The 17787-nt window shown below is 49.1% G+C and overlaps 1 protein-coding gene across 1 annotated transcript in view; it reads right to left on the minus strand.

The window, feature by feature from the left end:
- Positions 1–17787, minus strand: part of ZFP64 (ZFP64 zinc finger protein) — a 133682-nt gene that overhangs the window by 58698 nt on the left and 57197 nt on the right. Inside the window, exons 6-9 of the mRNA XM_010840319.1 lie at positions 12645–12794; positions 12438–12500; positions 2982–3233; positions 5–347 (exon numbers count right to left, since the gene is read on the minus strand). Coding sequence (XP_010838621.1) covers positions 5–347; positions 2982–3233; positions 12438–12500; positions 12645–12794 — 808 coding nt within the window. The remainder of the gene's footprint in view (positions 1–4; positions 348–2981; positions 3234–12437; positions 12501–12644; positions 12795–17787) is intronic.

The following is a 17787-nucleotide window of genomic DNA, read 5'->3' on the forward strand; positions in this document are numbered from 1 at the left end:
GCACTTGAAGGGCCGGTCGGGGCAGTGCACGCGGCTGTGCACGCGCAGGGCGGCCGCGCTGGAACACGAGTAGCTGCACTCGGGGCACTTCTCGGGGTGCTCGGCCTGGTGCAGCCGGCTGTGCTCCAGCAGGTCGGCCCGGTCCCGGCCCTGGAAGGTGCAGTGCAGGCACTTGAAAGTGTGCTTGATGCGGATGTGCGACTTGAGGTTCGCCTTCATGGTGCAGCGGACGTCACAGAACTCGCACTTGAAAGGCTTCTCTCCCGAGTGCACGATCATGTGCCTTTTCAAGTCCGAGCTGATTTTGAACTTGGCGCTACAGAGCCAGCACTGGAAGGGGGTGTCCCCTGGCAACGGGAAGGTGCGTTTCCATTAGAGCAGGCAGGCAACACCGAACTCCCCCCAAACATGCGTTCAGAATGCCTGGTGGCAGGTAGCTGGGTCTTTAAAACTCCAGTTCCTTGTCGCCTCCTACCACCACCACTTGCGAACACTGTATTAACTCACAGCAATCCCATGTCTGAGTACCACTCCCACTTTAACAGATGGAGTAACTGAGACTCAGACAGGTCACATTATTTGACCATGGCCAAACAGCATCATGGCATCCACATCCACCCTCTTCATGACACTTCAGGTTCAGATCTAAACTCAATTGACATTCCAGATGTGGACACAGAAGGAAGATGTATGGTTATGTGATACAAAACTGTTTATAATCAAGATTTATAAACATGCTCACTTTGGTGTTTGGACTTTCCCTGTGGCTCACACAGTAAAGAATCTGCCTGCAACGTGGGAGACCTGGGTTCGAAAGACCCCCTGGAGAAGGGAATGGCAACCCACTTCAGTATTCTTGCCTAGAAAATTCCATGGACAGACGAGCCTGGCAGGACTACAGCCCATGGGGTTGCAAAGAGTCGGACATGACTGAGCAACTAACACTTTTACTTTTCACTTCGTCTTTAAGTTGTATTATTACATCAGTTAAGTGGCTTGTATTAAAGTTTTGCAGTTTCACACTGACAGACTGAATTTTATTTATGAAATTAACCCATGAATATGGCAGCAGGAGCAGAAGACAAATTATGAAATGCCATAGCCTCCTCTGTACTCCCTGGAGGGATAGCTAAGGAGTTTAGTTCTTTGGAGGCTCTTTAAACATCCCTGTCAGTTGATTATAGGCAAAGATGAGACTGTTACATATCCTACACAACCATCCTTTCCCCAAACTTCTCCTGCATTCTGTTGGTTGTGATTTTGACTCATCTAGCATCACTCTCTCGGAGAAGGCAATGGCACCCCACTCCAGTACTCTTGCCTGGAAAACCCCATGGATGGAGAAGCCTGGTAGGCTGCAGTCCATGGGGTCGCTAAGAGTCGGACATGACTGAGCAACTTCCCTTTCACTTTTCACTTTCATGCATTGGAGAAAGAAATGGCAACCCACTCCAGTGTTTTTGCCTGGAGAATCCCAAGGACGGGGGAGCCTGGTGGGCTTCCATCTATGGGGTCGCACAGAGTCGGACATGACTAAAGCAACTTAGCAGCAGCAGCATCTCTCTCTAAAATGAGTATTAGCTTCAATGTTTAGTCCATCAGCCTGAGAGGTTTAAGGATGCCTTTCTCTTTGCCACACTACCTCTCCTTGCTTGAGAAACGGCTTTATTTCACTTAATTTCCTCACTTCTCTTTTCTTCCTGACCTTGTCAGAAACCAGACTTCTATCTTCTGATTGTCAGTTCTCCAGCTTTCTTTCTGCTCTCTGAAAAGCTGGACCTTACAGCCAGCAACCCCAGTTTCAATTCACACTGCTTTGCTCTGACGACCGTTTCTAATAGAACTCCTGGATGCAATGTTCCTGCCAGTGGGTAGATACCAATGACAACTAAAAAATTCTGGTAAGTTATGCAAGTACTCTGCTGTCTCCAGGATTTTTATTTGTTAGACTTGGCATTTCATACCTCTTATTTCCTGCGGATGACACTTCACAGTTAGGAAGAGGAGATCGGTTTAAGAACGAGACATTAGGTGGGTTTTACCTGTTACTCGACAGTTTGGGCCATCATGCCAAGAGGCTTCAGCTGCTCCTCTGACCTCTGCAGCCTACATCAGTTCCATGTTCAGAACACACAAGGCAGTCAGACGCTGGCTGCAAAGATTAGCTCCCAGCTCTTTGGCTGCCTCCCACTTGTCTGCTGGGACACAGGTTTCTTGACTTAATTTTGGATGTCAGTATATGCCGGTCTGCTTGCCATTTGCCATGAATTCATTGGAAATTCTAATTTTCTGACTCTTCTTATGGGCTTCTCAATCTCCCTTTTTCTGCACTGTGATGGGTAGGTTGGTTCTATCTCCTTATTTTAACACAGTCTCACACAGGGAGGGAAAAGCTTTTCTGCAAAGCCTAATTTCTAGATGTTTGTGATTACTTTCAGGTAATTTTGCTACATGTTTCTCTTTTATTGGAGTATAATTGCTTCACAATGTCATGTACAACAGAGTGCATCAGCTGTATGAACACATATCTCCCCCTCTTCAGCCTCCATCCCACCCTGCTCTTCCCACTCCTCCAGGCCAACACAGAGCACCAGCTGAGCACCCTGTGCTACACACCAGCTTCCCACTAGCCAGCTGTTTCACACGTGGCTACGTGTTTCTGAATTAAGCCACACAATCAGAGTTGACGTTGAATGACAAACACCTAGTTTATTCATCAGGCTTTTATTGAGATGCACCCTTTGCTTCTTGTGTGCTGAATTGGATAATCGCCCCCAGCTGTATTCTGCGCAGGCAAATTAGAAAACTCAGCTGTCAGACTTCCAGTGTTTCACTAGAAGCTGTCTTCCCAGTGGGAGAAACCACACCCTTCATATCAACAGAGAAGCTCCAGTTTCCTTTACTCACAGCCTGGAGTCATTTCCGTTGCCTGTGCTTTAACTAAAGCTGAGGGGTCAGAGACGCAGAGGCCTGGGACTTACCCGTGTGGGAGCGCAGGTGCACGGTGAGCTGGCTGGAGTTGCGGCTGGCGTAGGGGCAGAGCTGGCACTTGTAGGGCCGCTCGTCCGAGTGGATGCGCAGGTGCTTCTTGAGGCTGCTGCTGTCCACGGCCGCGTAGTCGCACAGGTGGCACTTGTGGGGCTTCACGCTGGTGTGGCAGCGCATGTGCATGGTCAGGTTGTCCTTCCGGCTGAAGCACTTGTCACAGAACTCGCACTTGTGCGGCTTGTCTCCTGCAAACACACAAGCAAGAGTCACGGCTTCAGGGGTTTTGTCCACCAGGACGCCGGCAGAGAGATCCAACCCAGAAGGCAGGCCGAGTCCCGGGCTCTGCCGTTTCCTTCTGACCAAACGCCCGGAGACAGGAAGACACGGAGGTCTAGACAAGCACCGTGGAACAAGAAGGTGTGCTGTTCCATTCGTGGCTCAGAACTTCTGCAGACTCCCGAGGAGCAGAGATAAAATCAGGCTGAAAGGAAGTCAGAGGCCAAACCTTGTTTGGGAAAATGAGAGCTTTCTTAGAAGCAGTCAAGATCGGAGGGGGCAGGTGGCGGATATCTGGAACGGCTTTCCGGCTCCCTAGCTGATGAGCCACCCGGAGGACAGTCAGGGTGACTCTTCCCTTACTTGTGCTAAACCACAAGCAGCAGAGGCACCTACCCTCCCGGGCTGTTGGGGAGGGAGGCTGCTTAGGCTGGAGAAGCATCGCCGAGGTTCCAAGCACGTGGAGGTTCCTGGAGAGCAGAGAACCCCATGCCCAGAACGTCACCACCAAACTGCATTCTTCCTTCTCCCACGACGACTCCAAACAGATCACATCCAAACAAAAACCTACCCAGAAACCCACTGCTCAGGGAAAGCCAGGACCGGAAGGCATGCCCAACCCAAGAACCCGGACTCAGAGAAAATAATTCTTTCAACACCAAAACCAGATATGGGTCTTTAGAAGGCTGCTTTGGGTTGTGTGAGGCTTGGGGGATCGTTGTTTCTTGATAAGGGATTGAACTAGGGCCCCTGGCAGGGGCAGTGCTGGGTTCTGACCACTGGACTGCTGGGGGATTCCTCAGACATGGGTCTTAAGATGGCTCAATTAGAGGCAGGGTGGGACAATGTCTGAAGCCTAGGAATGATGACATCCTAAAGCTTTCAGGAAAAAAAAAAGGCCCAGATGAGCATACAATTCCTCAGACAACACAGGATGGTTGCAGGATGGGAAGAGTACCTGCAGAGTTCCACAGAAATTACTGAAATAAAACCCCGTACTTGAACTCGCTTCCCTGGTGGCTCAGCTGGTAGAATCTGCCTGCAGTGCTGGAGACCTGGGTTCGATTCCTGGGTTAGGAAGGTCCCCTGGAGGAGGGCGTGGCAACCCACTCCAGTATTCTTGCCTGGAGAATCTCATGGACAGAGGAGCCTGGTGGACTGCAGTCCATGGGGTTGCAGAGTCAGACACGACTGAGCGACTGACAGACACACTTGAATTCAATGGGAAGAGAAAATAAGCTAGCTGACAGATGACACAAGGCGTCACACTGAACCGTGTGCATCAGAACAACAACAAAAAGGAACCGGATAAGACGTGGGATATAAGTAACGAAATGGGAAGGACTGCTTTCAAACCAGAAAAGAGAAGCAAGCATAAAAAAAGGGTCACAACAGAACAGAAAATAAAGTAATAGCCACACTAAACATTTAGTACAAATGGATTAAATTTCCTGTTAAAAATGTCAATTACATTTTTTAAAAAGTCAGCTTAATACTCTTGAAAGGGGAAAGTGTTAGTCGTTCAGTCATGTCCATGGGCCCACAGGCCCATGGGCTGTGGCCTGCCAGCCTCCTCTGTCCATGGAATTCTCCAGGCAAGAACAACTGGAGTGGGTGGCCATGCCCTTATCCAGGGGATCTGCCAGATCCAGGGACTGAACCCAGGTCCCCTGCATTGCAGGCGGATTCTTTACTGTCCAAGGTACCCAAATAAAAATGAAAGAGAAGTAGAGAATGATACACAGTGTTCCAGGAAAGTGCAGAAATATCAGTATTAGGCAAAGCAAATCATGGTAAAAACCACTACAGATTTCATATGGAAGAGACAAAACTCACCAAGTAGATGTGAATCAAACTTATGAAACTAACATGGTTTCACAAAAGGTTTTTCAAGGAAAACTGTAGGACATATTTTAAAACAACTTTTGCTGAAGAGTCACAATCAGATTACAAACTCTTAAGAGATGGACAGTGAGAGCTCCACGTTATCAAAACCCAGAGCCTAATCACTTTTCAGAAGAATCTCTGAACTTCAGTTCCAAAGGCTGAAAGCAAGTGAACCGCATGCAACTCGAGAAACCAGGAGAAACGGAACTTCTCTGGTGGTCCCATGGCTAAGACTCTGTGCTCCCAGCGCCAGGGGCCCAGGTTCGATCCCTGGTCAGGGAACTTGATGCCTCATGCTGCAATGAAAACCAAAGAGTCCACGTGCCACAGCTAAGACCTGGCACAGTCAAATAAATACTAAAAAAAAAACAACAAAAAAAAACCCACCAAAAAACCAACTAGAAGAAGTGAAGACAGACAGCGCTTGATCAATAAAAACAAAAGAATGGCTATTAAAAAGGGAGGTTTGCTTGAAGAAAAGATACCAGTAGACCAGTATTTTCAATGTTGCCACTACAACCGTTTGGGGCCAGGTAATTCTTGGCTGTGCCCTGTCTCGTGCATTGTAAAATGTTTAGCAGTGTCCCTTTCCCCTCCCCCACAAGACGCCAGCAGCACCTTCCTCTCCAGTTCTGAGACTCAAAAACGTCTTCAGATATTACCAAACATCCTGGGGGGAAGGGGACGGCACTGTACCTGGTTATGATCCATTTTAATAGACACTGGAAAGAAGGGACAGATAGATCAACTTAATCATGACTGTTAAGTCAGACTTTACCCCAGCCAATTTCTGTGCATGTGTGTGCTTAGTCGCTTCGTCGCGTCTGACTCTTTGCGACCTCATGGACTGTGGCCCACCAGGCTCCTCTATCCATGGAATCTCCAGGCAAGAACACTGGAGTGGCTAGCGATTCCCTTCTCCAGGGGATCTTCCCCACCCAGGGAAAGAACTTGTGTTTCCTGCTTCACACGTGAATGCTCCATCGTCTGAGCCACCAGGGAAGCCGACAATCAATTATGACAACTCAATAAAATGGGTATGTCCAGGAAGATACAAAATTACAGTCTGAATTAAGAAAGAAAACAGAGCAATAACAAATTTAGAAAAACTGCTATGTTAGAGACGTGCCCCAAGGCAAACTGTTTTTTGCACAAATATCTGCTATCCTTCTCAGGAGAATTAGGCTGCATGATCCCATCACTGTCGGGCTGGACATGGGACTGGCTCTGCACAATGGAGAGGAGCAGACGTTAAGAGCCAGTATCTTGGGAGTTCCCGGGTGGTCGAATGGTCAGGACCCAGCACTTCCACCAGGGGCCAGAGGTTCAATCCCTGGGCTGGGAACTAAGATCCCGCAAGCCATGTGGCACGGCCAAAAAAGCCCCAAACAAAAAACCAAGAGAGCAAGAGTCTGGTTGGCTACACTTGCTTCTCTTATTCAAGATGACCTGTAACATACCAGATCAGGGGTTGAGTTTGGTTTTTTGAACTATGTTTCAGGTGTACAACATACTGATTCACAGTTTTAAAAGTTCTATTACACTATGGTTATTATAAAATATTGGATTTATTTCCTGGGAAGAGCAAGGATTCTTAATTTGGGCCCTGTGGGTAAAATTTAAGGAGTTCCAGACCTTGTATGAGAAGGGATTAAGTTTTTATCTCCTTTATCGCTAACTGGAATTTACCATTCCCGTACATTCCGAGAACTCATTCCTCTTATAAGAACTGCAGGTTCATACCCTTCGATGGCTATCTCCCCATTTCTCAAACTGAATTCATAGAAAAAAGAGTAAAATGCAGTTTCGGGGTCAGCGGGTCTGGGATTCTGTGTTTCTAATGAGTTCCCAGGTGGCGGTGACCTTTCGGTCTGTACCACTCTTCAGGACTCCCCTGGTGGCTCAGATGGCAAAGCGTCTGCCTAGCATGCGGGAGACCTGGGTTCTCTCCCTGGGTTGGGAAGATCCCCTGGAGAAGGAAATGGAACCCCACTCCAGTATTCTTGCCTGGAAAACCCTATGGACGCAGGAACCTGGTGGGCTACAGTCCATGGGGTTGCAAAGAGTCGGACACGACTGAGCAACTTCACTTTCACTCTTCAGGAAAGCACGGGTAGTCTATTAAAATACTTCACAACGAACACTTTGATAGCATCTGTACTTAAATATAGTTTACTGTGATTTTATTATGTTTAAAAATATTATTCTGGGAGGGCTCTGGAAGCTTCACAAAATTGCCAGGAGTCCACAGCAGGAAAAAAGGGTTAAGAGCACCTTTAGCTGGCGTGTTCCAGACAGGCTGCCTCCCCAGCTGGGTCCTGGAGGGGAGACCACAAGGCTTGGGGCTGCCACTGACTCTGGGGACACGGGGCTCAGCGGAGCTGGCCTCCACGGCCACTGAGATGGACATCGTCATTACAGCCTAGTCCATGCACTCTCCAGACTCTGGGAAAAGAAAGTCGTAAACGGAGTACTGTGGTCACGTTCTACCCAATTTTCCAGCAAAAGTGTTTCCATGTTCAATTGTTTAATAGCAGAGGGAAAGAAAAAAATGTCTCAACTCACTTTAGGACAGATTAACCCTGAGATCAACACCAAGTGATGAAATACAGAGTGGGATAAAACAAACATTGGAAGACAATGTCCTTTATGAGGTTAAACGCCAATTATCTTAAGTGCAAAACATTTGAAATTCAACCGTCACTTGTTTTTTTATACTTTAATAGCTAAGTTGTGTCCAACTTTTTTGCTATCCCAAGGACTGGACCCCACCAGGTTCCTCTGCCCATGGGATTTCCCAGGCAACAATACTGGGGTGAGTTGCCATTTCCTTTTCCAGGGGATCTTCCTGACGCAGGGATCAAATCCGCGTCTCCCGTGTCTCCTGCGTTGCAGGTGGATTCTTTACCACTGAGCCACCTGGGAAGCCCCTCAACTATCATTCTTGATGGAGAAACCCAAAGCCAAACAATACACATCCAAAGACCCAAAGCAACTTCCGCAGGCTTGGAATAAAAACAAAAACTTCTCAGACATGACAAAATGATTTCCACAAGGATCCTAAGGACTTGAACCACAAATGGTGGTTAAAAAAAAAATCCAAGTAACTCCCTGGCAGTCCAGTGGTTAAGACTGGGTGTTTTCACTGCCGAGGGCCTGGGGTCGATCCCTGGTTGGGGTGCTAAGATCCCATAAGCTGCTCCTGCAGAGAGCCAAAGCAGGGGTGGGGAATCAAGGTATTTTATTAGAGTCGGGAGTAAGATTCGGATGGTTTGCTTCACCACTACTCTTCAACTCTGACCCAGAGCACCAAGGCACTCTAGATCGAGCAGAAAGACAAACACGATTTGCATATGACAATCTACCAGGGCAATTCAAAAGCATAAACTTGACCTACGAGAGTACACAAGGCAGCCAGGGGCCTGGAGAGAACATGCAAAACTTCTCTGGAGCTCGTTCTGCCGCTGACAGCACTCTAATAAGTTCCCACACCCCCCATCGCTCCCCCACCCTTCATCCCCGGCTTCTCCCTGAAGAGAGCCACATCCTGACCTGGGCGGTGGGGCGGCCCGTGGCGGCAATGCTTGAATTAAGTGCCGTGTTTCCTGATTCACAGTCTTAATTGAGTACTTTTCAGCTAGCCCACTCTGAGGAAAACACAGTTCTTGTGCTTCTTTGGTACTTTTTTCCTGTGGGCTTTTCATCTGAATGTTGGCACTTCTGTTTGAGTGACTGCTTGCTCAGATCCTTTTCTATGGGAGCCATCACTGACTTGCAGGCATCCTTGTGTGTTCAGAAGATGAACTCTGCCCCATGTTGCAAATTTCTTAACTTCTTGATGATGTCTCAGTGGAAGTTTTAACTTTAGTCATAATGATGTCTCAGTGGAAGTTTTAACTTTAGTCATAATGTTGTCTTAGTGGAAGTTTTAGCTTTAGTCATATTTAATCTGTCTTCTTGGTGGACTTTGCTAATTGTGTTTACCTATTTTCAGCATAAATTTGTTCTCCTATATTTCCTAGTAAGTTATAGACTTTAACTTATTTAGTATATCTGGAGTTTGAATGATAAATTTCCCTATTAAAGATGTCAATTACACTACAAAAAGTGTGCTGTAAACCAAAATACTCGGCTGCCTTGACAGCAAGTGCCTGAGGGGTGGCTGCACCGGGTCTTCCCTACGCTGGACTGTGTTGACTTGAAAGAACTAAAAAAACCACGGGTATTTCAGAGTTGGTGTTTGGCAGATGTTTCCTTAAATGTGAACTAAGTGAGCCAGTCATGTCAAGGAAAGTTACTGACAATACTGGGATGATAACTTTTGGATTCTAGACAGTCTGGATTGCAAAACATATATCCCTCACTATCCCAGGCCTGCAGCATCCTAGCTTTAGGTATTTCTACTGAGATTCATAATTAAACATGATTTTTCTCCTACAGTACAATGAAATGGATCAACATTTGGAAGAATTACAGAAGTTGGCAAAAGCCATATTTTCCCAAATGACTGGCGTATGACTGTCAAACCAAGTATGGTTTGGAGAGCCAGTCAAGCATAAGTAAGGGCCATTCAAAGCTGAAAACAGACAAATGGAATTTAACAAGTTTGAAAAATTTATGGAAATGACTGCAAATTCTATACAGCAACTAATATTTAACAAACTACCCTTTGCTGTATTCTGGTGTAGCATTACCTGAAAAGACTATCGAAATACTCCATTTCCAATTACATTATGTGAGCAGCCAGATTTTCCTCTTACATTCCAACCTAAGGAACACACAGCAATAGACTGGACTGGGATACAGGGGTGAGAGTTCAGCTAAACCATGAAATAAGACATGTTTGCAGATGTATATACACTGTTACTTGCTTTGTTTTGGAAAACAGTTACTTCTCATAGAAGTGTTTACATATAGTGGGCTTACTGTAAATTTATTCATTTAAAAGTAAAAGTTTTGGTTTTAACTTCTAATGCAGTAACTGTCAAATAAAAAATTCTTCGGGGGATCTTCAGGTTTGAAGCGTAAAGGATCTCAAAACGGTGGTTGGAAAATCAATGTTCTACCCATTTGGCAAAGGTCCAGCTTCCGCCTCAAGCGCCCCCTGCACACACTGCCACCCCCACCTCCCTCTCACAGCTGCGCTGAGAGGCCATGTGGTCTACATGTGAGCTCTTTTTCTTGGTAACAGAACCATCTCTTTGTAGCTGGGCACTTGCCACACAGATTCAAGACTTCAAGCTCCCGGACTTCATTTCCACAGCTAAGAATCGCCACGCCACTAAGTTCTGGCCAATCGGGCATCAACTGAAATGACGTGTAACTTCCAGGATGCTGCCTTTAAAGGTAGGACTCAGTAAAGAATCTGCCTGCAATGCAGGAGACCCAGGTTCGATCCCTGGGTTGGGAAGATCCCCTGGAGAAGGCAACCCACTCCAGCATTCTTACCTGGGAAATTGCGTGGACAGAGGAGCCTGGTGGGCTACAGTCCCTGGGATCCCAAAGAGTCGGACACGACTCATCAACTAACACAAGCCATCTGAGACCACGCCAATCTTCGGGATATCCAAGCAACAACACAGGACCCTGAGTCCCTGAAACCATGGGGCTGGCCACCACACTCGCCAGCAGGACAGAAACACGCTGGCCTTCTGCAACCATGGGGAAAGACGCTACCAGTGCCCCAGGGCCCACTCCTGCTTTCCAGAGGCAGCACGGGCCTGCCCAGCATCTCCACCCCGGCGCAGGGAGCCCCGCCAAGGACATGGCCTCACCTTGGACTTCCGGATCCCCCTCGTGCTTTGTATCACTCCAATAAGACATTAGTCTAGCCCCCGCCCATCTCTCGAGGTCCTCCTGGTACCGTGGCCATAGGGGCCTGACAACCCGCAGGCCCCATCCTGTTCATGCGGGTTTGGGGGCTGCCCTGAGGGAGAAGCACTGCCTGGTTACCCTCAGGACGGAGTCGCCCACTTTGAAGTTGCCTAACCCGGCCAACTTGATAGGGAGTCTCTCGTCTTTGTTCAAATGGCTCCTGCGGGCTGCAGGTGACTGCCATCATCCTGGCACCCCTATCTTCCGAGGCTTCACAAGGAGGCCCTTCCCAGGCCAAGCTGGCCCTTTGCTCTCTAGCTTCCACAGCCCACCGTCCATTTCCAAGAGAGACTAGGTGTCCAGAAAGCTGTCCTCTTGACGCTGGAGCCTCGGTTTCAGCTGGGCATGTGGCTGCCCTTCTTGAAGCCATCTTCCAGCCCCGCTTCGTGCCTGGTGTGATGACTGAGTCCTGCTCATCATCCGGCTAGTCACCGGGAGGCCGCTTCAGGGGCCTGGCCTGGGGGAACCTCAGAGCCTTCCTCCCGCTTCAGTTCTCCACCAGCTGAGAGACTGAGGTCTGGAACAGCTGCCTCGGACCAGGAGACGAAGCTCTTTGTTAGAATGACAGCTATATCCCACCAGCTGGGGACTACCTGGCTTCTTAAATTGTACTTGAGAAAAAGAACACTGATTGTGTTTAAGTCATTTAGTCTGGTTTCTGTGAGAGCAGAGAGATCAGTATCTCAACTCACATTGCCAGAGGGTGTCTGTAACGAACTAGACGGTGTGTCTCCGGCTCTGTGCACCGCGTGGTCTTCCGTGACTATTCAGTAATCCCACTGTAGGGGCAGGAACAGTTATTTTTCATGCAGCTGTTAATATATGATGGGCTTACTCTTCTATTATTTGTAACAGCAGCCGTAGGTAACAGGCGAGCCGGGCATGACAACAGGCAGTACGCAGTTTGCAGAGCCTGCTTCTAGGTCATTCCTTTGCTCCAGGACATCTGGTTTCTCTGCATTCTCAACAGCGCGGGTGGTTGCTCAGAAGGCACCTTCCATCCAGAAGCAGCCTCACTGCTCTTACCCACGACCCCTATGGCCACAGGGCCTCTGTGCTGACCCTTCCTCTGCCCACCTCTCCAACCGCACCCCACACCCATTCTGCTCCGTCCACGCCTTTGCACAGCAATTCCCTCCCCCTGGAGTCCTTCCCTCTCCTCGCCCGACTCCTCAGCCATCTTTCCTACCTGAAGAGCCTCTTCTTCCAAAAAGTCTGCCATCACCAGCTTACGACAGTCTCCCCCCGCCTGTCAGTTACCATCACTGCCTTTGAGACTCTTCAGGTCCCAGCCTCTCCCACTAGATTGCGTCCTGAGGCAGAAACCTTCTGCGTCGGGCTCACCATCATACATTCGTGTTCTCGGGCTTTTTTCCAACATGCAACTTTGGAACAAACGAACGGGTACCTACCTGTGTGGATTCTTAGGTGGCGGTCCAGATCTTTCATGCCATGCACAGTTTTGAAGTGGCAACCTAGAAAAGAAAAAACAGGTTCCCTTAACAGAACCTCAAAGAGGAAGGTACGAAGAATCTGAAATCCCGGCGAGTCAGTGCCTGAGCTCGCGTGGCCGCGCCGGGTACAGGGAAGGGGCTCAGTACATCGAGTCTACCCTTCACCTGGATAGCAGCAGTTGAAGGTCCTCTCCCCAAGGGTTGCTGTTGGTTCCTTTGACTCGGAGGGAAGAGCCGCGACAGGGGCTTTCTGGGCGTCACTGCCGTCAGCGGAGGGACAAGGTGGTTTGGGAACATCGTTATCTAGTTCCGAAGCTGAAATCGAGACAATGGAAAGTATTACTTGATTTCTCAAATATAAGCACCATGATCAGGAAGATGCCCTAGAGGAGGAAATGCCAACCCACTCCAACACTCTTGCCTGGGAAATCCCATGGACAGAGGGGCCTGGTGGGCTGCAGTCCACAGGGTCACAGAGTCGGACACAGCTGAGCACACAAGTCTTAGAGCAGCTTTGGGCTTATTTTACTTTCCCCTACTCCCCACCCCCCCAAAAACCCACAAACATTACAGATTAGAAGCCATGCACATTCTGGTCTCAACCATCCTCTTCACCAACTTCCAGGAAGCAGAGGGGACAAAGGAACATGGAAATGTGCCAGGGACACGACTGCCAAGATCCAGGCTTTGCAACAGAGCCTCTCAAACGACGTGGGGGAAGACCTGGTTTGTAAAATAACTTCCAACCCACCAGGCTAGCATTTTTAATAGAATAAACACAAAGTACAAGAAAAATGGAATAAGACAGTAAAAGCCCAAACGCTTCACATGTGACATAAAGCTGGATGTTTGCCGAGTTACTTTTAAATGTGGTTTCTGAACTTATTTTAACTCAACTCAGCAACAAGTCACAGACCACACTTCAAGTGTCACTGCTCTCCAGGTTAAAATGCCACCGTTTCAACCTGAAACGTGAAGAAAAACAAAACTAGAGACTAAAAGACTTGAGATGGTCTGCAGTATCAGGACTTTCTGGGATCCTGATTAAACATACTGTAAAATCCATTTAAGACCCCAGGATGTACCAACACTAAATGAACGTTTAAGGGAAGTTTTTAAGGCGTGAAGATGAAACTGAAGTTTTAAAGAGTATTCTAGTAGTTTGCATGCATTCACGCTCAGTCATGTTCGACTCTTCACAACCCCATGGACTGTAGCCCACCAGGCTTCTCTGTCCACAGGATTCTCTGGGCAAGGATACTGGAGTGGGGTTGCCACGCTCTCCTCCAGGGGATCTTCTAACCTAGGGATTGGATCGGACTCTCCTGTGTGGACAGGTGGGTTCTTTATTACTGAGCCACATGGGAAGCCGTGTTCTAGTAGTTTGGGGATGGCTATTGATTGTACATGTCTGATGTGCATCAAAATAATCCCGGGCAGGGCAATGTCTGTATGAAGAAGCAATCGGCCACTTGTAACTAGTGATTGAAACCGAGCCTCTGGTTCATGAAGTTCATCGCATAACCCTCTGTTAGCAAGGCTGACCCAGGTGTAACTGTGGTTTCTGCCAGCCAAAACGGCCAGATTATTTCATAAGGTTCCATCTAACAGGAAACTTTAAAAATGTCTATAACAAAGACCAAGTGCTCCTCAAAGACTGTAAAGTGATTTCTCTCCAAATAGATTTAAGACCCAGTGAAAAGAGGTGCTGTCAATATTTTAAGTCTGAAAAGAAAAAATGTATTAAATAGTTTATGAATTACAGCCCAGAGTCAGGGACTTTTGATCCCAGGCTTCCCAGGCGGCTCAGTGGTAAAGAATCTGCCAGCCAAGTGGGAGATGTGGGTTTGATCTCTGGGTTGGGAAGATCCCCTGGAGAAGGAAATTGCAACCCACTCCAGTCTTCTTGCCTGGAAAATCCCATGGACGGAGGAGCCTGGTAGGCTACAGTCCATGGGGTGGCAGAGAGTCAGATACGACTAAGTGACTAACCCACTCAGTATTCTTGCCTGGGAAATCCCATGGACAGAGGGGCCTGGTAGGCTACAGACCGTGGGGTTCCAAAGAGTCAGACATGACTCAGTGACTGAACAACAAACAACACGGAAGGTGGATTCCGCTTTCCTTGACAGGCTGGTCAAAGCAAACCTTCTTACCATAGAAGCTGCAGAACATGCTGATGAGGGCATAGGGTTTGCTTAGTCGCGTGCTAGCTGTGTGATTACTGGCAACTTACTCAACCTTTCCGAGCTTCGGTTTACTTCACTGTAAAGAGGCATCACTGACCCGCCTCCGAGTAAGAAGAGATGTATTATGTAAATTCCCAGCACGGCGTCCAGCCTCCATTGCGTCAACGCTATCATAGGGCTTCAGCAAAAGGGCCGCAGGCGTCACATCCAAGGAGCTGCGGTGCTTGAAGCCCCTTAACAGGGACTGAACAAGGGACCCAGGCCCATGCCTTTCAACGGGGGGTCATTTTGCAACACCTGGGGACACTCTGGATTGTGACGATCGTGTGCACACGTTTGTGATGTGGCGTCTAGTGGGTGGAGGCCAGGGACGTTGCTCACCACCCAGTGATGCACGGGACCCCCCCTGCAACACAGAACCACCTCAACTGGGGGTTAAACGGAGTCTCCAAGGCCTCACCCACGTTAACTGGGGCGGGGGTGAGCCCAGGAACGCGTTTTAAAGCACACCAACCTCATACTACTCTCTAAGCCTTTGATCTCAAGGGGTGGTCCTCAGAGCACTAACGCCAGCATGATCCAAGAGCCTGTTAGAGAGGCAGAACCTCGGCTCTCAGACGTACAGAATCTGCGCTTTAACAAGATCCCCAGGTGAGGCCCATGCCCATCAAGTGGGGAGAAGCACAACTCCTAGCCATAGCTTCTCAAACTACCCGCGCATCACAGTCACCTGGAGGGCTTGTTAAGGTACAGGTGGCAGGGCCTCCCCCTCTGGAGGTCCAGAGTGGAGCTGGCAGTGTTTCATTTCTAACAAGTTCCCAGCTGATGCTGCTGGTCTGGGCACCACACTGAGACTTTCTGCTGTGTGGGAAGAGAACCTGGCTCAGAGCTGCTGCTCAAGGCTGCTGGGCCAAAGTTTTCAGCGAATCAGAAAACTTGGCAGGTCTGAAGTCCATCACTGTGCTTCTCAGAGGAAGGCAAAACCTTGCATTGCTTAGCAATTCACGTGTTAAGGAAAGAAAGCCATTCAACTCCTGAGGGTTTTTAATCCCACCGAAACCAAGAAGACTGGAAAGCTAAGTAGTAGGCTGTGAAGCACAGTGGTTTACCATCCTGCCTGGGAAGCCAGCTAATAAAGAATTGGAATCTGAAACTTATTAGCTGTGTGACCCTGGCTGAGTTCCTCAGTTTCCACATTTATAAAATGAGGGTTTTGGTCCCCATTTCCCAGGTTTAGACGAAGATTAAACTCCTTAACATACTTCCGTAAAAGAACCTTCTGAGTCAGCACTATACAGATGCTCCTGGTTATATTCACGGATGTGCACACACACGAGCCAGCAAATTCTCAGGGAGAGGGAAACAGTTCACAGTGCCGATGGGAAGGCAGGCAGAGGGAGACTGTTGGGTTAAAGCTCTCAGAAAACTGTGCCCAAGGCTATAAAGGGTCACCCAGGCAGAAAACGGCAGAGCTTCAGAGGCGACTTCCTTCTTCCAGGAAAGGAAGGAAGGTGGGAAGCCTGCTCTCCTGAGACAGGTGCAGCTGGGGCGGAGACCCTTCTAGGCTGGGGGAGGAGGTGGGCCGCATCTGACGGTGAGAACTCAGGGCAGCACAATGGCCCTTCTAACCTTTTGAGAAACTGCTGGTGTTCTTTTGGCAAGGTTGTTTTCCTGCCTCTAGTAGCTTTTCTCTGGTGGTGACTGAAGTCTACCAACTGATCTGAGTCATTCTGTCTCCTCCAGAAGCTACATGAGTTGCAAAGCCATCTGCAAATGAAGAGCAGCCCAACCTTAAAAAATGGGCTTCTGAGGTGGCTCAGTAGTAGAGAATCCACCTGCCAATGCAGGAGATGCAGGCATGTGAGTTCAATCCCTGGGATGGGGAAATATCCTGGAGGAGGAAATGGCACCCCACTCCAGTATTCTTGCCTGGAAAATCCCACGGACAGAGGAGCCCGGTGGGCTACAGTCCATGGGGTTGGAGAAGAGTCAGACACAACTTAGCGACTAAGCGCACGCGCGCACACGCACGCCCAACCTTAAAAAAAAGGGCAGGCCTCTAGCTCAGCAGAGCAGACCCGAGACAAGTGCAGGGGAACATCAGTTACAGGGCTGTTTTTCTCTGCAGTGGTGGCTGGTGTTGAGGTGCCCTGGCACCCCCTAGTGCCGCACAACACAGAACACCCTCCCCAACCCCTCCAAACACAGCAAGGCTCCGGGAGTTTGCCGTCCAAGCGCCGTTTGCAGGAGTAAAAAGTAGCCCATAGCACTCACTTTGGACAGCCTGTGTTTCTTCAAGAAAGGTCTTATATTATCGCTCCCCCGACAAGACTCAACATCCCCAGTACCACCCCAACTCTTCTTTACAGAGGATCCGCAGCCCTGCCCCACCCCCAGGAAGACCCTGGTTCTACCTGCCTATCCGCACTCTACACCTTGAGCGCAGAGACAGGGTGTTTTGGTTGCAGAAGTTTTACCCAGCCAAGCTTTACTTTTATATACAAACCACCAGTTTAGGAGTGGCTTCGTTAAGCTGCTCCTCTCCTCCACTGCCTCCCTGGGAGCAGTGCGGTCATCAGAACCCACCAGAGACCTGCTGCTGGAGGTCTGCCCTTTTTCGCAGAAGAGACCAGATCCCCCTTCTCCCTTGCGGAGGCGCGGGGTGGAGAGGGAGAAGGGGAGAAAGTTCCAGTAAGGGCTCCTCTCAACAGCTCCTGGCTAAGCAAAAGGCAGCAACTCATCGCGGGGGTGGGTGGGGTGGAGAGACCTGAAATAGGAACCTACACGGTCTTACCGGAGAACAAGATAATCACAACGTGAAGCGCCTTAGAAATGCAGATTCCCCGACTCCACTCCACCCCTGGGATTCTAGGAGCGCGGGGTGGGAGCCGGAGGAATCCAGTGAGTTCTCAAAGCTCCCCAACCCGCAGGGTCTTCGGAAGCAGAGGCTGCCTCGGGGCACTCAGGGTTGCCCAGGGTCTCCAGGCTTCTTCTGGAACCCCTCTAACCCTACACCCCACCACCGTCCTGACCCCGCTCCCGCCCCAAACCCTGGCGCCACTTCAGAGTAAAAGTCGACACCCTCACTGGAGCCCGGGGCCCCCGGCCCTTCTCAGACC

This window comes from Bison bison, unplaced genomic scaffold (genome assembly GCF_000754665.1).
Source record: "Bison bison bison isolate TAMUID 2011002044 unplaced genomic scaffold, Bison_UMD1.0 scf7180017864143, whole genome shotgun sequence".
Taxonomy (NCBI): Eukaryota; Metazoa; Chordata; class Mammalia; order Artiodactyla; family Bovidae; genus Bison; species Bison bison.